This window comes from Schistocerca nitens, chromosome 2 (genome assembly GCF_023898315.1).
Source record: "Schistocerca nitens isolate TAMUIC-IGC-003100 chromosome 2, iqSchNite1.1, whole genome shotgun sequence".
Classification (NCBI taxonomy): Eukaryota; Metazoa; Arthropoda; class Insecta; order Orthoptera; family Acrididae; genus Schistocerca; species Schistocerca nitens.
In genome coordinates, this window is record NC_064615.1 from 626,730,048 (window position 1) to 626,755,831 (window position 25,784).

General features: G+C 39.0%; 1 protein-coding gene across 1 annotated transcript in view; it reads left to right on the forward strand.

Annotated features, from left to right (window-relative positions):
* The first annotated feature begins 2,582 nt into the window (after nt 1–2,582).
* Nucleotides 2,583–25,784, forward strand: part of LOC126236716 (developmentally-regulated GTP-binding protein 2) — a 127,282-nt gene continuing 104,080 nt past the window's right edge. Inside the window, exons 1-3 of the mRNA XM_049946237.1 lie at nt 2,583–2,745; nt 13,516–13,673; nt 14,394–14,564. Coding sequence (XP_049802194.1) covers nt 2,682–2,745; nt 13,516–13,673; nt 14,394–14,564 — 393 coding nt within the window. The 5' untranslated portion in view covers nt 2,583–2,681. The remainder of the gene's footprint in view (nt 2,746–13,515; nt 13,674–14,393; nt 14,565–25,784) is intronic.

The following is a 25,784-nucleotide window of genomic DNA, read 5'->3' on the forward strand; positions in this document are numbered from 1 at the left end:
CCGTGCGGTTAAAGGCGCTGCAGTCTGGAACCGCAAGACCGCTACGGTCGCAGGTTCGAATCCTGCCTCGGGCATGGATGTTTGTGATGTCCTTAGGTTAGTTAGGTTTAACTAGCTCTAAGTTCTAGGGGACTAATGACCTCAGCAGTTGAGTCCCATAGTGCTCAGAGCCATTTGATAAATGAAACGATCCTGTCGAAAGCGTGGTCCATGGCCCAAATACTGTGTGCACGGACAGAAATTGCGCGAGCGACAACAGGTGCGGCGTACTACCTGCTGTGCAGGCGGGAAATTTTCAAAGTCTTCCAGGCGACATGCTTCATGTCCAGGGATGAAGGCGGACTCGGGCTGACGGACGTAAAGACCAAGTGCGCGGCACTGCTCCTGCAGCGAGCGATGAAAATGGAGAACCAGAACGACAACAGCAAAACGTCCAGCCTGATCAACGACTACAAACCGGAATCTGAAGAGGCACCTGTAGACACCGCCCACATTCCGTTCAAGTTGCGGCACATTAAACAAATGAAGATCGACAAGAGCTACATCATCGCGGTTGTTGCCAACCCACAACAGAGAACGGCGAGGAAGATATACAGTTTTCTGAGGGGGAAGGCAAGCAAGATCAAAATAGATATGAGACTTCCAGATCACGACTGGTCAAAGGTCTGGAAGAACGTCTCTGAACGGATACTTCCCGAGCACACCAGGGACACCTGGTACAAAATCATTCACCAGACAGTGCCAACCAACGAAAAACTGACACGTATAGACATGTGGGAATCGCCAAACTACGAACTCTGCAACCGGACCAACACCATCGAGCATCGCTTTGGTTGCAGAGAGAGCAGGGATATATGGGCGACAGCGAGAAGAATGATCACCCACATCAACAGAATTGACGAAAGGGCGATACACGTCACAGCTGTCACTGTCCCAGAAGCGAAGCCTTTCCCCAACCAAAAACGCCTGGCCACGGATCATCGCCAAGACAGCACACGCCATCGTCAGCAAATGGCAGACCGTTAGGCGCAGTTCCTCACGAACGTGTGGGAGGAACACAAGAGGGCCAAACAACGCTCCAAGTACCACGAGATCTTCCAGATCTTCCTGCAGTTCCCACTGGACGCCGCCTTCCGAGACGCCTTCAACACGCCGTGACCGATGCCCTCCCACGACACCCACTCCCCAGTCGCTGAGGACGTCACCCACCCATCCCTCCAAAGCCCTGACGTCAAGAGCGGTGTAGTGCGGAAAGCGTTTGCTAAAATGTGTACAACGTGAAAGTGTGTACGTGTCGCAATACCAAAGTGAGAGTGACGTATGCGAATTATATCGATACAGTATCCAGTTTCTCATATCCAAATAAAACAAGCAAAAAGGAAATGATCAGCCATAAACATAAAGCAAAGGGTAGCAAACAAGTGTAGCAATGTAAGAACGAAATTTAAAATAGTGTCTTTCATATACCAATGTGCTCACCCACATTCTCTCTCTCTCTCTCTCTCGCCCTCTCTCTCTCTCTCCATTCAAGTTACGGTTTTCTTCTTTTTTTTGTTTCTACTTCTGCACATCATGTGCCTAAATTTAGCCTGCTTCTTTGTGACTTATAATATTTTTCACTTTATACATCCTTTGCCTCAATATATGTGTGCAAATTGATACGTCCACCTAAAGGCAGTACATTAGTAACCTTCATTTATTTATTCATATATATTTTTCTTGTTTCTTCCTTTCGCCTTTGTCAAACATATAGCGAACATGTTACAATGTGTGTCGTTTAAATACAAGAAATCAAAATAACGCAAATGTGTAAAAAAATTATCTGAAGGATACTCAACGAATAAAAGTATTGTTACTTACCAAAAGACTATTCAGATAACACTAACAAAAGAAAAATGAGAAAATGTCCATCACCGATTAATAATAAAGCAGATCATTTCAAGTAAAAATCTGTAATTGTTAAATCTTTAAATAAAAGTTTATATACGTTACAAAAAAATGACGCCAAACGCTCATTTCCATTTTACCAACTAATTTAAACTCCCTGGAAGTTACCGGTAGGTTTTCATCTGTCTCAACAACGCTGGTGCACACTGAATCGGATCAGATCTGGCTGGGGCAGAGGTGGAGCACTGCTGTACCAATGAGAATGGAAGCCCTTTCCTCTGCGTAACTGCGACGAAGAGCAACAAACTACTGTAACATTTGAATATTACGTCTGAACTTTCTAAGGGACAATGGAAGATCTGTGCGGTTTCTCTGCAAAAGCTTCTGACTGGATTTCAGACCTCGACTTAGCTGTGTACTTAATGTAAACACTTGTCTAGAATCCCGCCCCCCCCCCCCCCCCCTCCCCGCCGATCATCATCCATAAATAAATAAATACTTAAATAATTGTTTTTATCATATCAGATATGTTTCTCACGTTCTTCAGATCTCCATGTATATTATGTGAAATTTTGTCCGCAATTGCCATCTTGAATAACCGGCTATAAATAAAAAAAATAAAAATAAAAACAAAAACAGATCAGCCGAAACACCTCTGACCTGCGAAATAAAATCTATGTATATTTGAAGAATAAAAACAAACTTCAGAAGTCATATCTTTGGAAGGTACACATTGCGATGTAGATTGTGTGGTGGTAAATAAACTAGTGTGGTTAGTGACACAGGTGTACAACATGGGTATTTTGGAAAAGATATCGGAAATTGAGAAAGAAATCGCCAGAACCCAAAAAAACAAAGGTTATTTTTTGGTTATGGTATGGTTATTGTCATTTGGATATTAAATAGATTTCCTCCAATGCGATCAACGTCAGCTACAAATGTTTCGCGGTGGAAGTCAGTTTTCAATTTTATATTTTGCTTCTATAGGTAGAATAAGATGACTAAGACCTTACATTACCGGTACCGAATTGTCATATTCGAAAAATTGTGCTGGAATAAATTTCTCAGTTTAGTTCTAAATTTATATCATTCTTATGTTACTTTCTGGTGTTACCAAATTAAAAGCCACGTTTGTTCAGAATAAAGGTTTGATTGCTTACATTTTCAGTACTGTTAATTACTTTTCATCCGTAGGTGTCTATTACAACATATGATATTGTATGATCTTATCATCAGGTATCGTACGCTGAACTTCGTGTTACTGTATACACCTGGACAGTGAATGATGTTTGTGACTTAATTTACGTGCTACTTTTTCACGCCTTAGTAGGTAAAAAAGTCTTTCAGACTTTAAATGCAGTGGCACAATAGTGAAACCGGGAAATGCACCACAGGGGTTAGCACACTGGAATCGCGTTTGAGAGGATGACTGTTCAATCCCACGTCCGGCCATCCTGATTTAGGTTTTCCGTGGTTTCCTTCAGGCAAATGCGTGGATGGTTCCTTTGAAAGGGCACGACCGACTTCCTTCCCTGAATCAATGGGACTAATGACCTCACTGTCTGGTCTCCGCCTCCAAATAAATCAAACGCTACAATAGTGAATCAAGAAATACACAGGTTATCGGTGCTGGTACTGACAGTTCATAGGCCACCAGCAGGAAACGCATTATGCTGCTTAAAGTAGCTACAGACAATTTGATTAATGTTGTGCAGACAGATTATCATTGTTTGTGGTGACTTTGAAGTTGACTTTCTGTCAGATAGTACTAATGGAGTGCTCCTTAACCTGGTGATGTGTGACTTGGAATTAAGAGGACAGTGCAAGAACCATTGACAGTTTGTTTCTGGGCCAAAATACCCTGTGTGATGCAGATGCAGAATCAATGATCAAATGTTAACTAAGATTGATGGCCAGTTAGTTTCAAATAATTAAAGTTATTATCTCACAGAATCGTAGCTTTTATCCTGATCAGTATCTAGAGAGGAATTACAGGAAGACTGCAGGGAAGAGACATATGGGGCAGTGTAGATGCAATATTAAACCCTTTCTTTAACTTATACCTGTTGTACTTTGAGTCCTTGTTTCTTATAAAAAAAAGTAGGTAGAATTAAACAGAGGCAAAGACTGGAAATGAATCCCTCTGGGTCTTGAAATACGTCATTCTAAGAAGAGAGGGTGATATCTACACTACTGGCCATTAAAATTGCTACACCAAGAAGAAATGCAGAAGATAAACGGGTATTCATTGGACAAGTATATTATACTAGAACTGACATGTGATTACATTTTCACACAATTTGGGTGCATAGATCGTGAGAAATCAGTACCCAGAACAACCACCTTGATGTGCCTGGACATTGGGTCAAACAGAACTTGGATGGCGTGTACATGTACAGCTGCCCATGCAGCTTCAACACTATACCACAGTTCATCAATAGTAGTTACTGGCATATTGTGACGAGCCAGTTGCTCGGCCACCATTGACCAGTCGTTTTCAATTGGTGAGAGATCTGGAGAATGTGCTGGCCACGGCAGCAGTCGAACATTTTCTGTAACCAGAAAGGCCCGTACAGAGCCTGCAACATGCAGTCGTGCATTATCATGCTGAAATGTAATTGGAGGGATCGAATGAAGGGTACAGCCATGGGTTGTAACACATCTGAAATGTAACGTACACTGTTCAAAGTGCCGTCAATGGGAACAAGAGGTGACCGAGACGTGTGACCAGTGGCACCCCACACCATCACACCGGGTGATACGCCAGTATGCCATTGACGAATACAGTTTCTAATGTGTGTTCACCATGATGTCGCCAAAGACGGATTCACCATCATGATGCTGTAAACATAACCTGAATTCATCCGATAAAATGACGTTTTGCCATTCGTGCACCCAGGTTCATCGTTGAGTACACCATCGCAGGCACTCCTGTCTGTGATGCAGCGTCAAGGGTAACCGCAGCCATAGTCTCCGAGCTGATAGTCCATGCTGCTACAAACGTTGTCGAACTGTTTGTGCAGATGGTTGTTGTCTTGCAAACGCCCCCATCTGTTGACTCAGGGATCGAGACGTTGCTGCACGATCCGTTACAGTCATGCAGATAAGATGCCGATCATCTCAACTGCTAGTGATACGAGGCCGTTGGGATCCAGCACTGCGTTCCGTATTACCCTCCTGAACCTACCGTTTCCATATTCTGCTAACAGTCATTGGATCTCGACCAACGCGAGCAGCAATGTCGCGATATGATAAACCATAATCGTGATAGCCTACAATTCGACTTTTATCACAGTCGGAAATGTGATGGTATGCATTTCTCCTACATTACATGAGGCATCATAATAACATTTCACCAGCCAACGCCGGTCAACTGAAGTTTGTGTATGAGAAATCGGTTGGAAACTTTCCTCATGTCAGCACGTTGTAGATGTTGCCACTGGCGCCACCCTTGTGTGAATGCTGTGAAAAGCTGATCATTTGCATATCACAGCATCTTCTTCCTGTTGGTTAAATTTCACGTGTAGCACGTCATCTTCGTGGTGTAGCAATTTTAATGGACAGTAGTGTAGTTCAGTGGACTGGCTATAATCAAGGGTTTAAACATCTTCATCTATATTCTGCAAACCACATTCCAGTGTGTGGCGTAGGATGACTCTGGGTCCACTTTATTTTTCTTCCCATCCCTGTTTCATTCATCAGTGGCATCTGGGGAGATTGTTGATGTATTCCCATATTAGCTCTAATTTCTCTGATTTTTCTTGTCATCTTTTCTCGAGATCTTTGTTGGAGTACTATGTTGCTTGATTCTTCCAAGAATGTACTCTAAATTTCAATAGCAAGCTTCTCTGTGATACCCAGTGCCTATGCACCACTCTTCACAGGATCTTCTCCACATCTCTCTCTCCCTCTCTTGTTGGTAACAATCTCTGGCTGATGAGCTATCCACAAGAACCCGTCAAACAATTGTTTGTAAGCTACTTGTTTTGGAGATGAATTTCTATTTAAGATTTTTCCATTGAGCCTGGGATCCGTTTTCCAGTTCTTTTCTTTTTTCTGCACAATATATTACATTTATCATGGTTGCCACAAGCTCTGGAAGTCATGGAAATATTGGGGAAATTTGAAAAAACACTGGAAAAATCTTCTTTCTGTCTCAGTTGCATGAAATTAATTGTTTACTGAGATGTTGTGCTTCGTTGCTGGCTGGGCGCAGCTGAGTTCATACACCGCCTCCCTACTCTCTTATTCTTAATGCATCTTGTCTTCCCACCCCTCCCCTCAGCTTGCAGTCAGTGCTGCCACCCCTCCTTGCTGCTAGCCTAGCAGATGCCAATGAGAGGCAGGGAGGTGTGAGGACTTGTTTGGTTGGATCTGATTCTCAGAGCTTGTCAATGCAGCAGCCAGAGACAACGGTCATGTGTGCCTGTGTTGTGTCTGAGCTATTGTGTGAATGTGTGTGTGCTCTCGTTTTCTGACAAAGGTTATGGCCAAAAATTTAGTTGTTAGAGTGTGACTGTCTTCTTTGTGTGCCTCTCTGTGGCTCAGCGATCGTCTTTACGGTGAGTTGCTACCTATCCTCATTAGTATTGATTCTCAGAATGTTTGTGCAAGTTATCTGTTGTGTGGGTGATCACTGCAGTCTCATTTCACTAACATGGTGTCTGTGAGATGTGAATAGCTGGCCACACCTGTGAACCTCCATGACGGGCCAAAACCGCAGGTCATTCTGTGGGTATCTCTAACATATTGGGACTGCCGATCTGAAGCCATAGTTTCCCACTAATGTGTGGCTCCTGCCTTTTGGATCTAGTCTCACCAATCTGCCCACAGACTGAATCTGTCTGTGTGTGGCGCAATGCGGCAGATTTTCATGTTGTATCCATGGACCCAGGACTGTGCTGCTCCTTGGCAGGCCAGAGGCCATGGGTAATAGATTTCAGGAATTGCAACTGTTTTGCCGCAAGTACATTGTGCAGTGCAGTGTTTTATAGACATTTTATTTATTCTAATACATTTTGGCACTTCAAAAGTAGTGTATATAGTACAAAATATGGACGATAAGAAGAAAATTGTGGCAGTCACTGGCAGTTTGTACGCTGTGTATTCATGTATTTCTCGAAAGAAAAATTACACAATACCTGTAGAATAATAGACATAACACAGTGGGTAATAAACAACAATAGCAAACATTGTAGAACCAATGTTTCATTGACAGTCATCTATAGTGTTGGTTTACACAACTCCTCCCCAGCTTATCAATTTTTATCAAGAGGCCTACTTTTTTCTGAGGTTATTTCTGAAAGGAGTGAAGGTATTTTAAATCTGTCTTGCGACTCCAACAAAATACTTATTCTTGTCAGCAAATGTGTTTCACTTTATTGAAATAAAATAACATCAGTGGTCTTAATGAAACATATATACTATTTGGTTTGATTTCTTCATCTAAAAACAATTCATTACAAAAGATGTTGATGTTGGTACTTAAGATTTTTGCTCACATGTTGAGGAATACAGAAGTCCTTACATTTTTTTTGTCAACTTGTGTCTTTACTTACCCTTGAGATTTCAAAATTTGCTAGGGAAAAATGCTAAAAATTGTCTGGAAATCGGGGAAATATCGGAATTTCACTTGGGGAAACTTGTGGCAGCCATGGATTATTTATGTCCAGGGTCAACTCCATTGCTGACCATTGCAGTGTTTATGACTGAGGGGAAATAACACACTAGGATTTAGTTGCCAAGGTATCCAGGAATAATTGTAGTTTTTTAAGTCTAGTAAATGGAAAATAATTACGTGGTTTCCTTGGGACATCAGTCCACACAACTTTGTTCTGGCTGAAAGTCAGTGACTTGGGTTGCAATGAATGTTCTATAAACAAGGTCAGGCTGTGGTTGGTGGTGGGAAGTGGCTGCTCGAGAACGAATTGAAGCTAGCATGCAGAGAGATTAGCTCGAGGAAGATTGAGGCGAGGTTCAGTGAGGTGAGAGCTTGAGTGTAGACTTCATTTGATGGGCTGCTAAGCACAGGCCTCCAGTTGTGGCCAGTGGAATCCTGGAGTGTGTACTTGTTGCTGAATGGTCAGTTGGTGACCTAAATACCCGCCTGGTAGAAGAATACTGGCTTGGCACTCCAGGGGCAGGTGGATTGCAGAAGTGAGTTATTGCCACAATGGCAGTGCTGTTTCTAGTGATGCTTACACTCTGGCGGTGAGGCTGGAACCACACAGCTGCAGGAGCTTCAGTTGTAAATTGTCCAGGATGTTTGTGTACTTGTGAGGTTGTTTTCGTTTGATCTCCAGAGGAAATGTCGTTACTGGACTGTAGCTTCAGCAACTTGCAGTACGCAACTGTATGTAGGGGGCTGTATTGTGCAGGCAGTAGCCAGGGGACACAGCAACTGTATTGTAAAATTCTATGAATTGTTATTGTGATAAAAAAAACCCTCTCTCCAAGAATAAAGTTCAAACTATAGATTTTATTTATGCTGTAAAAAGTAGGAAAAGTTTATTCATAGCTATCAAAACTATTTGTTCCTTCATCAGGGAACAGAGAGGGATAGAAGGGACAGGTCACTCAGACCCCAGGATCTGCACACTGTAAATTGTGGATTTTCTATGGGCTAGAGTAGAAGCAGCTGTATCTTTATGTCCCACATTGTGTAACTAGACTTAATTTTGCAAGATACTAAGTAGCTTAGCTTAGTATGTTTCAAACACAATGTTCACTTTTCCTTAGCTCATTAGTTTCAAAATACATTTTCCCAGTTTGAGTTACTGACTTCGCATCCAACACACACCACCATAGGTACTCTGAGATTCTCTGAAACATGAAGAGTGTGGTGAGGCAATAACTAGTACATAATCTCAGCAAATCTTTAATCTCAAAAATCATAATACTTTGTGTCTTGGTCTGTATTATGGAAATGTTTTGGTGTTAGCTTGCCACTCTGCAACTTCATGGGCACTGACAGTGATGGAAATACCAGATTTTCTACACTCCCTGTAGCTAACATTAGTGATGGGAAGTGTCAAGAGTCCTTGGCCGCTTTGTGGCTTGACAAGAAATTCATGTAACTATTGCTGGTTCTTTCCGCGTCAGTTCAATGCGGAAAAGTAATATTTTGAACCTGACTGTCTTAGATTTCTTTCAAACTTGGTGCATGCAATGATTGAGATAAGAGATTGAAAACTACCAATTTTCACAAGTATATGACAATTATGAAGGAAGTTACAGGCCTGCAAAGTTTAGAAATTGTGTTAAATTTACGTGCATCTACCTCAACATAAATGGCTGTAATTCTGGTTCAAATCGAGATGCAGTAATGAAGCAGTAATGAACCTTGTATCATTGAACACTAATGAGTAGAGCTTTACATCAATATGCAACATAGCAGATTTTCAAGAATTTTCATATTCAAGGTCATTGACCTTGAATATATGAAAACACTCCACATTCATTTTTATAGGCAGCAAAGGGCCTAGTAATATACATATAAAATTTTTTTGTGTTGCTCTAGTATGCCACTAACCCAAAAATTAATTTTGTCATCATTAGTACATTATCAAAAAGTAAAACACAAATTATTAAAAAATAAAATTTGTAAGTAATGTCTCTATAATAAGCTACAAACTGGTGAATTGAAACCTGAATGTTATTCGAGAGAATATGGTTTATATTATTGTAGGGGTGTTTGGACCATTTACAGTGTAGTTTCAGTGAACAGTCAATAAAAAGTGGTTACATCTTGTTTCACAAGTCTCTGATTAAATCGTTAATGTTCACCAGATCTGATGCGGGGAGAGCGTATGTGCTTCCAGTAGGTGTCACTGGATCCAATCTTGTGAGAATGTTCCATCTTCTGATTACACAAGTGTCTGGAAAGGCAGGAAACACAAACAATGGTGATGGTTCATGTAGGTGCAAGAAGCTGACCTCTACTCTCTATTCATAAGTTTGTAAGACATATGCAACCCACCAATGACTGTCATACCCACAGGCACATATCTACATATGTCTATGAACAGCATTTCCTTCCACACAGCAGTTACTGACTCGTCACTGCTCACTAAAGAAGCTGCATACCTCCTTGTTTTTACTGCCTCTGGTTAGTTGGTATTATACAAGCCTGTGGGTACCTAGAATTTTACTTGTACTCCTGAAATGTTACTTTATCTTGGCCTTATCTTAATCATAATGGGAAACCAATGTATAGTTGAAGACAGATGAAGGATTTTTTTTTTTTTTTTTTTTTTTTTTTTTTTTTGCACCACTGAAACACCTGTTGTGATTGGTTGTCTTGTGGTTGCTTGAAGGTGGCAAGTGTGGCTAATTTCTTTACAGTCTCTGCAACCACATTATTAGGTCCTTTGCAATGTGCTGAAGCAAAATAATGCACTTGAAAATCTTCCTGATAGTAGGGCCAATTCATGAAATTCTTTCTCTTTTTTTATTGGGCAGCACATCCATCCATAAAGTGGTAAATGTTCTTTGGAATTGAAAGTGACTTTTTAAGAAGTTGGTGAAATTGTGCTGGAAAGAATACACGCATACTGTATCATGCTGAAGACAGTTATTTTCACAAGACACCTGGTGTATTTCAGTAGCATTCATGTGTCTATAATAAGCTACAAACAGGTGAATTGTAACCTGTATATTATTCGAGGGAAATTCCAGTACTTCATCCTGACTGGTGAAAGGGCAGTTGTCTACAAAATCACGAGCAATGCAATATTCATTTACTTTGAGTTCGTCTTTAGTGACTCTAAAGATCCATGACTGCTGCTGGGTGATATGAGTGTTGTAGGAGCTATTGTAAAATCACTGAACTCCTCTGTAGATTTTGTTATAGTCTCTAGAAGTACCCTGCCTGTGGTTAATCAACACTTGTATGTACTCATAATTTCATCAGTGCGGTTCATACTGAACAGTTCAACAGGTAATAAATTAGTCTTGGGTCAGACTTATACAGTAGGGACATGCACTTAAGAAACATACTTGTAACAAATGCTACACAGTGCTTTTGCAATGGTAACATGTGTTCTTCACATTGTGTTAGTTCTTTAAATTTACACCCTTCAACCATTAAGTTACAGTTGTGTGACACACACAAACAGCATAGATCCCACTGACATACACAAGAACAAAGTGCTTTGGCAGCAAAATTTTGAGAATCCAGTCGCTCATCTCGGTATGTGTCTTTGAAATATGCATACAATTCCTTAAGATTGCGCAACCCTAGATGCTTCTGCATATGCACACTAATTACATTTTATTTCACCGACACACAGTCTTTTCTCCCTGGGATCACATGGATAACACATGTTGAACTGTTTTTTTTCTTCACAACATCTTGCCTGGTTTTGGATTTGGTGTCACTAATATACCATGGTATGCTAACTGCTTTGCTCCTTGTACTATGTGACCTGAAGTGGAAAATTCTTTCATGGTTTTCCTTCTACTCCACCTCTTTGGAAGTACTGTCAAAATTTATGTTTTTGTCACACATACATTTTGTATAGTGAAACTTATCTTTCAGCTTAGCTGAGTTCTCCTCCTCCATTTTTTCCACACACTTCTTTTTCCAGTTATGCCACATTAGTACACTCCAACACTGAAGCAACCATTTCAAATTTCTGCTTTGGGTATTTTTTCTTGCACTGAAGCCTTTTTTTATTTTTATTTTTTATTATTTGTTTTACAGGAGATTCACCTAAAAACTGAAGGCTGGTACTTAAAGAATCCACTGCCAGATCTGATGTCGTTTCATCTTCACTTAACATCTTCACTGGAAGTTCCTAGCAGAGCTGAGGCAACACCTGACAGGAATTCACGGGCTTCATGATATTTGCTTTGCACATTTGTTGCAAATTTTTCTATCTAGCAATATTTTAGGACACTTTTACCATCCACTCCTAAACATACTTCAAATTCTTCAGTACAATTCCAAGACCAAGATTGCAACAGTACAATTTTGACTTGACAGCTATTTGTCACAAACTGTTACTGAATATTACTTCATAGCACATGTCCACTGCAGTCTGAGTAAACAAGCCGCATCCATGAAACAAGCTACTGATGATTGGTTGAAATAAAAGGCTTTCTGATTGGCTGCCCACAGCAGGAAATTTTCGCCAATGTGTCAGAATAATGGTAACTACTATTGTCCATTGTCCTGGAGAAAACCCAGATACATAGCTGCTTACCACAACTTGTTAGTATAGTGATATAGACAAAATAAATTTTTGGTCATAATGCCTTGGGGTGTTTTGAGATATTCGAGGTTGAAGATTGAGGTCAGTGTCCTTGAATGTGAAAACTCATAGGATCCCTCCATGTTGCAAATCAGTGTAAAGCTCCACTCTTTAGCATTTCATTTATACAAATTTCATTGCTGTATCTGGATTACCAGCAGAATTGTAGTCATTTATGTTGAGACAGGTGCAAGTAAAGTTCACACAATTTCCAAACTTCGCAGATCTGTAACTTTCTTCACAAATTTTGTATACCTCTGCATTGTTCTAGTTTCCATCTCTTGCGTGGTTCATTGGGTGCATCAAATCTGAAAGAAATCTGTGTAAGTTGGGTTGTATGCGGTGTTGAATTGTCATGGAGTCTCCCAGCTAGTAAAAGAAAAAGTAGAAGATAGGCTAGACAATTTTGAATGCTTCATCTTGTTCTTCCTCCAGGCCTTGTCACTTTTGGAAACTCTAACTGTAGCTGTGCTGTTGGTGGAATGTTTATCAACTCCATATAAACTCTCATACTTATCGACCTTCATTGAGTTTACTACATTAAAATGTTGGAAAGAGGTCACTGTTTACATTCTTCAAATTAAAATTTGCTTGTGAGACACTGTCCACATTTGAAGCGGCAGAAATAAAGCTCAGTTTTATGCATACAATTTTCTCAATGTTTACACCACATATTGTTTAAGTTGAATTGCTAGCTTTTGAAGGTACTCGTGCCTTTATCATTCCTTTTTTTTTACTAATTGTTGGGGTTGATGGCGCAATTTGAGCTCTGAGAAAGTTTTATGCATAGATTTAGCCACAAAAAACTTGGAGACCGTTAACTTAAGTTATTGACAATGAACTTTGACATGGGATATTTCATTTGTAGTTGGTCGTAGAGATTGGAATTGATGTATGTATATGTGTTGGCTATAGTCACATATTTAACAGACTACGGGACTATGTATGTACTTTTCTTCAACAGATATCAGTTTCTCAATTTTCAATTTACATGTTATCTCTATAATGTTATTGTCATGTGGGGTCTATGTATAAATGACACTTGTTACCTTAATGTGACAAAACTGAACATATCATCCCTTATTCAATGCAAATGTGGCAATCACTTATTTTTGTGTTTCTAGTACATTAGTATCTTCATTGATAATTTAAGTGTTTTATATGTGATGAACAACTAGATATTTGCAACAGTAATCTTGACATATTCCATACCTAAAGCAAGTTTATCACTGTATAGATTATAGTACACACATTCACTAAAATAAATAAACCTGCATGTATTCTTTTTGGAGTTATAACTGTCTGAGTTAGCTTTCTTTAGATTAATATTCTTATTGCAAAGAATTTGATCAATCAACACATTCATTCCACACAGCAACTGAATATCATCTTGGTTTGCTGAAAGCAAAACTAGCTAAATACAGGTCACAACTTCTTGAACCACCAAAAAAATCAGAGAAAGGTGAAGGTTTCGATGTATTAAAATCGGGCGATGCTCGTGTTGCCTTGATAGGATTCCCTTCAGTTGGAAAGGTAAGTAAATTTTTGCTTCCAAGTAAATAATACAATGCGCATTTTCTTGGCTACAGTCATATGTAGTTTTCAAAAACACAGTATTGCTGTAAAGGTAGGAATTCTTTACATATAAATACTGATGTTTCAGCAAACTGGTGATTAAATATCCTAAAACAGATGTTGCATTTAATTCAGTCTTAGTTTCAAGAACAATTTCATATTAGCCTTATAGAATGTTTTTCAAATTCAGATTTGACATTTAAGTAATTTTTTTTTTACGTCTATGCTCATATAGAAATAGGATATACTCATATATAAAAATCAGTTACTATGTTGAATGCTCTGTAAACTGGCTTGAAACACAGCATCCAGTTTTTTAGTTTTCACAAGTATTACGAAGAAAGTTTAAATCAAATTCTACAAATGAATACCGATAACCTTCATTTTCAGTGGTTAATCTGATGACCTTCTTATGTTATTTCTACATAGTGTATCACTTCCTCATTTTTAAATTATATCAGCATGTAAATATGATAATCATTTGTAAAAGCCATTTACCTCAGTTCAAAGAAATCAGTTTTTAAAAAATGTGTGGGTGCTACATTTTTATTACTTAGAAGAAATAGCTGTTTATGTGACATTAGCATGTAAGGTTGAGCATATTAATACTAAACAATAATATTCCTAAATTTGTCTTTTGCCATCCATTACATTCTCGCCTTGTTTGTAAACTTTCAGTCTACTCTTCTCAGCACACTAACAACTACACAGAGTGAAACTGCTTCGTATGAATTCACAACTCTTACTTGTATACCTGGAGTTATTGAATACAAAGGTGCAAACATCCAACTCCTGGATTTGCCAGGTATCATAGAAGGAGCTTCACAAGGCAAAGGAAGAGGACGGCAGGTGAGAATACAAATTTTCTTTTCTGTGTCTTACATATTTTTACTTCTTTTCTTTTAATATTAAACAGATTAATTGATTTTGATGCAGCTATAATTTTTACCGGTTTTTGCTGGATGCTGATGCACCTGTGATAGTTTATTTCAGTTTCATAAAACTATATAAATTTTTATTTTTTATTTTTTTTTAATTTTCAAAGTCCTGGTATTATTTATACACACATTTCTGTGTTCAGTGTAAAACAAGCCATGTTTTGATGATAAATTTTGATAAAGTGTAAGTGTACCCTTCATTACAATGTATTTCAGTTAGATTTATGAAATGGCTGTACATTACAAAAGTGAAAACTTTAAAGCAAGAAATTAAAATGATAGCTTCTTGTAGAAATTAAAATGTTGCACAGAAATTATGAGTCTAGGCTACAGGTGTATGTTTCTGACCACACTGAAGTACTCAGCATCATCGTGGACCACAAAATTGTAGAAAAATATTCTGATGCTGCAAATTATACTTGAAAATTTATGGTTGGCAACTTAGTAACCCGCAGGATACAACACAAGTGGCTTAGGATAAAAGCTGTGCACTTGTCAATCTCTTAATCAGTTCAGTTAACTATGTTAAGATCGAACAAATGTTACGAACATACAACTAAAAATTGAAGCCATGTTGATGAGCTTTAGAATGAGAGAGCATTCACACAAGCAAGCACATCTCACATACACATCACTGTTAGCACCAGTAGCTCAGACCATAGCTGCCGGTGGTAGTGGTCGTGTGTGCTTGCTTGTGTGAATGTGTATGTGTTTTCTTTGCTGAAGAAGGCTTTGGCCGAAAGGTACAATATGTAACAGTTTTCTTGTTGTGCCTGTCTGCAACTCAGCGGTTCATCTGTACAGTGAGTAGCAATCTATCTTTTCCCAGTAATGTAGACTATTTGTAAACAAAGGGAAATCAAGAAACATTGCAGGATTGATTTAATAAGATGTATATGATGTGTAAGCTTTACAAACAGTGAACTGATAGTGGCCTGCTGTGCCATCCACTACATTTTGCGATGTGGACGAGAGACTTTGCCCATTGGAGGATAGCAAATCCTCCCCTTCCCCCCGCCACCCCATTAACTAGTGTGAGGTGACAATATTGGCCACAACCAGGCTTTCTCCTAATGATGCTGCAGACTCATTCATCCACAATGTTGGCTTAGGCATAATTGTTGTGAATGCAGAGTTTCATTTTGTGTTGTCATCTCTTCTTTGTCTATAACAGGAAAGCTTTGGATTTTCATGCAGAGCAAATTAAAAATACAGGGGGCAAGGGTAGCCAAACTTTTGACTTTAAGGAACATCAACCTTGCAAGGAAAGGTTCCCTTGCTACTGTGACCAAACTGTCTAGACCTAAATCCTGTTATTTGAAATCTTTCAAGTATAAGGGTCTGTGTACAGATGACTTAGCGCATTCACAATACTAGGTCACCTGCCAAGTGACTATGTCCTGTTGGCGAATATATCCCTGGTGGGTTGCATGTTTGAGTGTTGGTTATGGATTGCCTGGTCCCACTGTTGCTGTTCACTGGTTCCTGAGGGCCTTTACTATTGCTGGTCACCACCCAGTGTAGGCATGTGCCTTTGACTTTAGCAATGCTGGATGTTACTGATTATCACTGTCTATCCCACTGAGATATGCAGCGACCACCATTTAGTCAGGCCACCAGGAGCTGCGCCTGGCATACACTGTAGGAGGTTCACTGATGCCAACACCACCCCTGCTAAAATGAGCCGTTTTCAGAGCCGACAGTCCTCATCTCATCTCAGCTCTTAGCTCACCAGCTACCACTGCCATCATAAAGGGGTAATAGCTTCCTGTCTCCTGCAATCCTCTCTCTACATTAAAGTGAAGGAAGGACTATGTGAATAGGGATGCTTCATTAATGGCTCGCCGAGGAGTTCCAGTCCCCATAACCTGTACACCCCACATCCAGGTGAGTAAGCAGCACCTTCTCTTGATTTGGGAATTGCCAATTCCACCACCACAGCAGTGTCATGCCCCAACCTGAACAACGTGCACATCTTGTCATCTAGCCTGGTGCAAGCCTTTCTACATACTGTTGCTTTGGCAACTTGCATGTCAATTACACTACTTTTACATTCTAGCAGCTTTTCAAGTGGCATCACAAAGCTGAAGAGTCCTCCTCCCTTTCGCTAAAGAAAATTTTGATATTGTCACCTGGACTCTACTCAGTATCTTAGCATTAGTAGCCGAAAATGCTAACTAATTGTGCTGTTAGTTTGCATTTGCTGCTGTGACATTAGAACAGGGTTACTCAAACCGTAAATTGCAATCAACCAGTTGACTGCTGTGGTGCTATAAGTTGATCTTTCAAAACCTTTGTCTGAAATCTTTTTAAATGAGCTTTCTTTGTAAAAGACAAGTTTTTGACAATGAGTGTTTTGCACAGTATTTGTAGAAGCTAAACCTGACAACACTGTCTCCACTTTTGTCTCCATCTGTATTTCATTGCCTATAATGTTTGTGCCATCCAACAGTCTTTCCTCCTGCATGGTGAGACAACTGTTGCTCACAAACTGTAATTAAATGTGGAACACTTTCCTCAAATACTGTCAGTACTGTCGGATCAACAAACATCATTGGTTTAAGTAGCTGCAAAGAAGTATACAGCCAATGTGACAGCAGTGAAACAGAGTTTGAAAACCAATTTTCATATCTCAATACTACAGAATCTGTACTACCAGTCATAGCTAAACCTTTCCAAAAACTGGGAGATATTTTATATAAAGTGAGTACTCTTCTTGTAGTGAGACTGAACATCAAGAGGAAATAATTCGATTTCAAAATGACACTTTCTTACAATGAGAATACAGTGAAGATAACTTTTGGAAATTAATGAGTGTAAAAATCTTCCTTAACATTGTAAAAGTGGAATCAACTTGTCTGTGTGAGGCAATGTGTTCAGTGATGCACACAGTGAATTATAAATGTAGAAATAAATTGACTGATCCTCATGTTTTAGACTGTGTAAGATTGGCTCTGACAAATTACTCACCAGATTATAATAATCTTGCCAGTAATATGCAAAACCAAGCAGCTCACTAAACGTTTTCAACATTTATGATGGTGTATATTTTAATTTTTTTCATAATTGTAATATCTTATTAGACCTGCAACTTTTGATCGATAGAAAATTACCTTTTATGTAGTTTGTGTATTTAAAATGGCTAATTTTGGCTATGTTTTTTGGGCTTAAATGTTTTATGATTTTGTAAGTTGGTAGATCTCTAAATGGACTAAATTGCATGTACTAGATCTTGAGCCTATAAAGGTTGAGCACCCCAGCATTAGAAGAATAGAAAGACCATGTATCAAACCAAAAATTTGTTTGATGATTCTGGAGGAGAGAGATACTTTAGCACATAAGGAAAATGAAAATATAATAAAAATAGTCAACGTTATCAGTTGTGACTAATAGAACAGATGACAAACAACAGACACAGCTGCGGACAGTCGTAACTTCACAAGGGAAGGTAGGATACTGCCAGTGTAGCTTTATGAGTAGACAAGGTGAAATATGGTTTACACCCTTTTTCTGCCCTTGTTATTAATAGGCAGTTCACTGTGTGGCATGTACAGATGCATAGCATGTGACAAAATTCAACTTCTAAGAGCAGTGTGGTGTTGCTACCTCTCCTCCCTTCTTCTATGGTTAACATGACGGTGCTGCCACCCTTTTCCAGCTAACCAGTTCCCCTTGCTGGATAATGAGATGCCTGCATCCAAGCAGTAACTCTGCATGGCTGCAATCATTAAGAGGATGGATTTATATGTTATGAGGAAACTTGTCAGCACTGTTTGGAACAATGCAATGGTCAGGTGTTGCTTATCATTGAGTTTACAGAAATTCTCGAAATCTGAGGAAACGAATTAGAGGCTATTATCACTGCAAAAATTTTGGCTAGAGCTGGCAACACAGTAGCTATAGCCATCTGGAACACCAGCTGCATTTGCAAAGTCTGTTTGCACTAATGTGTTGGTTCTTACTTTGGGCCTCTTCTTTTTTCCTCTTCATTGCTCATTTTAGGCTGTTCAATGCCTGTTACAATTTTCTTGTCTGTTGATTTGTAATTTACTGTTTCAATTGCGGATGTAATGCTGATTCTGTGTTCAAATTATACTTTCAGTTTCTTTGTCTGTCAAAGTATGTCTTCCCCTGGTAGTCTTCACAAACTTTTTTGTCATGATACATGGCTTTGAAGTTTTCAAATGTCACAGCAGTAAAAGCTTATGTCACAGCACCAAAAGCAAACTGGCTATGTGGTTTAGTGATGACCATTCTTGGCTAGTAGTGCTGAGCTCCCAGGTTCGATTCCCAGAGGCTGCCTCAATTTTTCTCTGTTGGAAAGGTCTGGAAGAAGGGACACTCAACCTTGGGCTATCAACATAAAAGATGCTTGGGTATAAAAGTAGCAAAATTGTCTTGCAAGATGCTGTAGTAGCAAAATGTCAAAAGACTTTCACGAAGCTGCGTCATCAGACCAGTTCTCTAGGATTTAGGCCTAGATAGTATGATGGCAATGAGAAGAGAACCATTTAATTGCAAAGTTTCGTCAGTAGAATGAAGAGGGGTAAGTTGGTGCACCCAAATTAATGCCAAACTTCAGCTTTCCATATCCTGCATACTTCTGATTTTTGTATGTTGATGTTTACATGGTTGCACAATGTTTTCGTGTTATAGAGCAGAAGTGAACACGAAGCAAAACTATGCTCACAATGATGAAATGTTGCAGGCATTGTTGTTTGCAGTGTTCATCACAGATTGTTACTTCGCAACATGTATCCATAGTGTAGTGTGTGCGAGTCCATGGTTCATCTAAATAAACTACTGGCTACTTTAATTCTGATGCTTTATTTTTCATTAAAAAAACCTAATATATTATCCCTTTTTTTGTTCCTTTGTCAGCATATGACAATTTGACCATTCTGGCTCCTTCTAAAATCAAATCCCATAGACGGAAATGTTTTTCTGGGTTCCTTTACTAGCTTGGAAGTCTAGTTTTCTGTGACAAAAACTATGAAGTTTTAGCAAATATGGTATTTCCTTGTATTGTTCATAATATCTCAGAAATTGCTGACTAATGACACATTTATTTATATCATAAATTATACATTTATTGTGTACATTTTAGCTGTTCTGCATTGAGGCAGATGCTTAAATCCTGCTCCACTCAGCATGAATGACTTAATTTTTGTGTGTAAACATTTGCTTGCATCTTCTGTCACTTTCTTTACTATCACTGTCCCACCTGTCTGCTTCTCATTATCAGTAGAATTACTGAAATTAAGAGCAGATTGCCTTGGTGTCCCACGAAGATATTTTCCAATAAGATATTTTTGCGCTGCCACTGTGAGTAGCAAAATGGCCTACTTTCAGTTGGATCAGGATTGTACATTGTCTTGTGACCAAGTTAGTTCCCCCTATGCTTGGGTTACCAGTTTGCCTTGCTGAGTATTATATGATAATGTTGGTAGAGCAACAGTCTTGTGAAATGTAAATTTCCTGTATTTTATTAGTTTCATTTCTCAAATTTTTGTTCTGCAAGTGTTGCTAAACTAATTTCTTGTGCTTATAACTTATTACTATTGCCACCCAAATTTTTAAGTAATTAAGTTCGCCTACCTGTAATGTCTTCAGGGCAAAAGTGATTGATTGGCATGTGCTCTCAGAATTTTTGTTCAGTGATTGGCATTTGCTCTCAGAATTTTTGTTCAGTAAGATAGCTCCAGGTCCATACAAGGAGGGGTCAGTGAAGACTGTCACATTTTCGTGACATCAGTGTGTCTAATCAGGGAGAAGATTTGGGTTTTATTAAGATTTTTGTACAGATTTTTGATGTGGTTATGTATAGCTCTGTCACAGAAGAGGTAAAAAGCTTGCCTGTGTCAGGATTATAACCAAGAACAAATCACCCTTTACTTTGCAGTGCAGACATGTTACCTCACAGCTAGCAAACAACTGTGGCATTTACCTGTCCCTCATTGTCAGACAATTCACAACATAAAAGGCAAACTTAGTTGTAGTTTCTGTGTGGAACTACTTTTCTGGGGTTTAAACCATAACCTGATAACTGGATGCCACACCTTAAGTAAAAATCACTCAGATTATTCAGTGGAAATGACAAGAAAATATCATGCGAATATAGCAGGTTAATCTTGTTCCATCCAGGAAATAACTTGATGATCACAAAATTGCCAAACATATTCTGTGTTGTTTCTATATTTGGGTTATACTAGCGACAAGAAGAACATGTTTCCACAACTGATGTGTTTCATGAGCAAGCTCAAAAGTGAGGGGTACAACTTTCTTCTCAAAGACACGGCCGCCATGGGCCTGAATACCAAGTGTATAAGCCAGTGAATTTTATTCCCATTACTGTAACAAGGCTTAGGGGTAGAACGTAGTTATCAATAATATTTAAATGGAAAAGTTCATTCACAGGACATGATTCATTATTTTGGAACATCTTTAGTGATTGTACTTTAAACATTATGAGGAGGTAACAGTCTTTTTATCATTGTAGACCTAAAAAAGGTTAGTTAAGAAAGTTGCCACAGACAGTACCCCCAAAATGTGATCACCAAGTGTGATCATCCACAGAGCAATTTTGTCAGGTACTAATAACATATAGTTTTGAAATTAAGAAAGGGTAGTATGCAAGGCATTTGCAGTGACCAGAAAAGTGGTTTCAAAAATCAGTGTGGAAATGAAAACAATGAATGTGTGCAATGCATGCCAGATTCTAGCTGCTGTTAACATGAAAGGAGAATGATGTAGGGGGGGGGGGGGGGACGGGACGCTGAGAGTAACGGCTAAATGTGCCATCCTTAAGGAAAATTTCCATTTATTTTATTAAAAGCAAAAGAACGAAAAGTATAAAACATTCAAATGATTTAAATATTGTCGCTGCTGCTACTTCATCAGTAAAATAGTAAAGGGTCTAATGAACATTTCGATTGGCAATACATTTATGACAGAAAGAAACCAAAATAACAATAAAAGGGTAACCAAGTGAATGCGCACCTTGTAGTAACATCATCACAATTAAAACTGACATAGGAAAATTGGTTGATGTAAACCTTCATAACATTTGTTTGTTGTTTTGGCATGATTGTTGCTATGTCAGGTTCATTTGAAGTTCTAGTATTTTTCTTAAAAGTATTTACGTACTAGATTTTGCATGTCTGAATCTTAAGAATATAACAGTATTATAAGAAGGAAAGTTGCCACCCACCATATAGCAGAGATGCTGAGTCACAGATAGGCACACCAAGAAGACTGTCAAATAAATAAAGCTTTTGGCCATTAAGGCCTCTTCAACAATAGATGGTCACACACACACACACACACACACACACACACACATACACACACACACATACACACACACGAGAGCAGCTCACATGCTTAAGAATGTAATCATCTTATTTAGTGAGTCTCAAGTGGTATAGGACTAATATTTGTGACATTGTTTACCAGGGATTTAATAGATAGATGAAAGAAACAGAGGAAATTCAAAACATTTGTTCCATGTGAACAGCAAGTCCCACTGAAGAAATCACATCAGAAAGTGATTTTCTTGTCTCAAGAAGGATCATTCTCACATGAGTGACTTTCCACATTCAGGAATCCATCAGGATTTTAATGTAGACCAGTTAGACACTTTAATCAGTTATGGCCCATATAATTGCCAAATTCAATAAAGTGCACTCATTTAATCCTTATGTGACATTCGTATTAAAGAGGCAAGATTCAGGAGACTGCATGCTCCTATTCGAAGCAAGAGAATTTTTGCTTGAATGTCAGCATTTCACTCATGGAGTATTTCTATGCAATATTGTTGCTAGAGCACGACTATTAAAAATTGTAGTCATCTGGCATAATGGATCACTAACATTTGAATAGTCTTCAGGCATTTCAGCACAAACTGACCATCTGCACCATCCTGTTTGTATCCCCTGATATTACTGAGGGGGCACTGTTTGTAAATTCCACTCCAAACCACATGGACTTGATTTTGTTGTGCCTTTTAGTACAGTTAGTGCTATATTATTTTCTAACAGGCACCTGAGGTCTATTCTAACAATTACTCAATAATTCTCATGTAAATGTTGTGATAGCCTAGAGCCGAGAAACCATCATGCTATAAACTAGGAGTAAATTGTGCCAGCTGAGAGGCATTGCATTGAAAATGCAATGTATGCACAGCTAGGCGCACCTCTTATTGCTACTTGGTTTCTGTTGGTTGTAAGTGTGCTGGAAATTGAAAGTATCAGCAGCACCTGTTTTGTAATCATTACAGGGAGAAATTAATTGTCACTCGTGAGTGATTATTATGGACTGAACAACAATTTTGCTTAAGAAAGACATAATAAAGACTTCACTGTCAGTATATTGTGTTGCTGCTTACATTCTCTGACATCATTTCTGAAAGTCTTTTCAGGACATTTTTTCAGTCATTGTACATTGTTTCTTTGCACATTTCACTTTCCTCATTAGAAACTTAATATTTTTATTTGCAGCTTATGGAATTTATACGCAGATGTTCACATTTCTGAATCAATGCTGTGTTGTTGGATTTTTGTTTGTATTCTTCAGTTTTGGTTTAGTGCCAACGATAGCATCTTTAAGAAAACCTCTTTAAATTGTTGCCCTGTTCTTTAGGCTGAGTCTGGTTTGATGCAGGTCTTCACACTACCACACCCTGTGCAAGCCTCTTCATCTGTGAGCTGCAACCTACAACCATTTAAACCTTGTTACTGTATTCACCCCTTGGTCTCCCTCTAAAATTTTTCCCCCTTCTCCCTTCGCACTTCTGTCCAGTACCAAATTGATGGTTCCTTCATGCCTAAGGATGTGTCCTATCAAGTGATCCTCTCCTCTTGTCAGTTTGTGCCAGAAATTACATCCCTCCTCCCTCCCAATTCAATTCAGCAACTCTTCATTAGTTACTCGCTCTTCCCATCCAATCTTTGGCATTCTAAGGTAGCACCATATTTCAATAGTTCTTATTCTTTTCTTGTCTGAACTGCATATTGGCCATGTTGCATTTCTGCACAAGGCTACATTCTGGACAAATACTCACAGGAAAGATTTCCTAACACTTAAATTTATATTGATGTTAACAGATTTCTCTTTTTCAAAAATGCAAACTTATCTTCCCTCAGGTCAACTTCTACCAGTTTTTCCATTCTCCCAAAAAATAATTTGTCAGCATTTATCAAGCATGGATCATTAAGCTGATGTTCGGTAATATTCACACGTAAGGACACTACCTTCTTTGGAACTGGAGTTTACATTCTTCTTAAATCTGAAGGATATTTTATCTATCTCATATCTTGCACACCAGGTCAAGTCTCTGTCAAGTGTACAATGATCAAATGATATGTCACTTACTCTTAATGTTCACTGTATGACCATGTAAGATGTTCCAGAACAGTGAATTGCATTTGGTGAACAATCTTTCCAGTCTAGAGTATGCTTAAGACAGAAAAATAAAAATAATTGTGACAGTTATCAATTTATGATTTTTGGTTTGTAGCCTGTATATAAGAGGTGTGATTGGAAAGTTTTAAGAATGGGCTTGTAATTGTACAATGGTTGTACTTACATGCTACTGTGATGCATCTCCTTCAAAATAGTCCCCTTCTGACTGCACACACAGACTCCAACGGTGTTTCCACTTTCGGAAACATTCCTGCAAAATTTTTTCCTGAAGTTTGTTAAGGATGCTCTCCATATTTGCCTGGATGCTTTCAATCGAGTCAAATCGCCTCCCTTTCAGTGAAAATTTCAGTTTAAGAAACAGGTAGAAGTCCGCAGGGGCCAAATCCGGGGAATATGGCGGTTGTGGAAGCACAGGAATTTTGAATTTGGTCAAAAATTCAACAATGGAGAAAGCACAATGAGCCGAAGCATTGCCATGGTGTAGCACGCAACTCCTGTCATTCCACAATGCAGGCCTTTTATTCCGCACCTCTTCACGCAAACACTCAAGAATACATTTGTAGTATTCCTGGTTAATTGTCTGTCCTCCAGAGGTAAATTCATGAAGCACAATACCGGTAGAATCGAAAAAAAATCACCAACATTAACTTCACCTTTGATTGACTTTGCCATGCTTTTTACAGTTGTGGTAAAACTGGAGTCTTCCATTGCGAAGACTGCACTTTGGTTTCAGGATCATATCCATATACCCACCTGTAATTATCCTATTTAACAAATCTGGGATATTTTTAGTCTGATTAATCAGTTCTTGGTGTTGTCTCTGGTCACTTGACAACACTTTTGGGATGAATTTTGCGGACACTTGATGCATGTTCAGATCTTCAGTTAAAATCGACTGAACTCCATAGAAACTTAAATTAAGTTCATCAGCCGTCTCCCTAATTGTAAGTCTACGATCAGAGCGCACTAAGTCACGAACTTTCACAGCATTTTCATTCGGCCGGACCGTGGTTCATCTTCAAATGATTTGCGGCCCTTTTTAAATCTGTTGAACCAGACAAAAACATTTGACTGGCTCGTACAGTTATCTCCAAAGGTTGTTTTTAATAGTCCGTAAGTCTCAAAAGCTGATTTCCTGGTTTTAAAACAAAATTTCACACAAACTCGTTGCTCCGTTTCGTCCATTTTCATGCAGACAGGATCCGGCAACAAGCCCTAACAGACCCACATTCAACTAGCTGCCACAACAAACTGAATAAAGGAAACACAGTCTCCTGTCAGAAGTCATTCAAGGACAAGGCAATGACTCACTCCCCACCCTTTGTGTACCTGCCCGCCCAGCCAGTAAGCTATAGTGGATCCATTCTTAAAACTTTCCAATCACACCTCATATGACTATTATTTGTAACTATGCTCCACCCCAATGCCTTGTTTTTTTTTGCATTTGGTATTTTGGCCTTCGGCTGCAGCATTATTTAGATGTAAGTTGCACTTCTCATTTCTGGGCCCACGTAATATACACTTTGGCTGTGGAAATGTGTTGTTCTAGCTGCTGGTATAACCTAGACTTGTAAACAATGCAGAATATATCCAGAATGAGATTTTCACTCTGCAGTGGAGTGTGCGCCGATATGAAACTTCTTGGCAGATTAAAACTGTGTGCCAGGTCAAGACTTGAACTCGGGACCAGGTGGTAGAGCACTTGCCC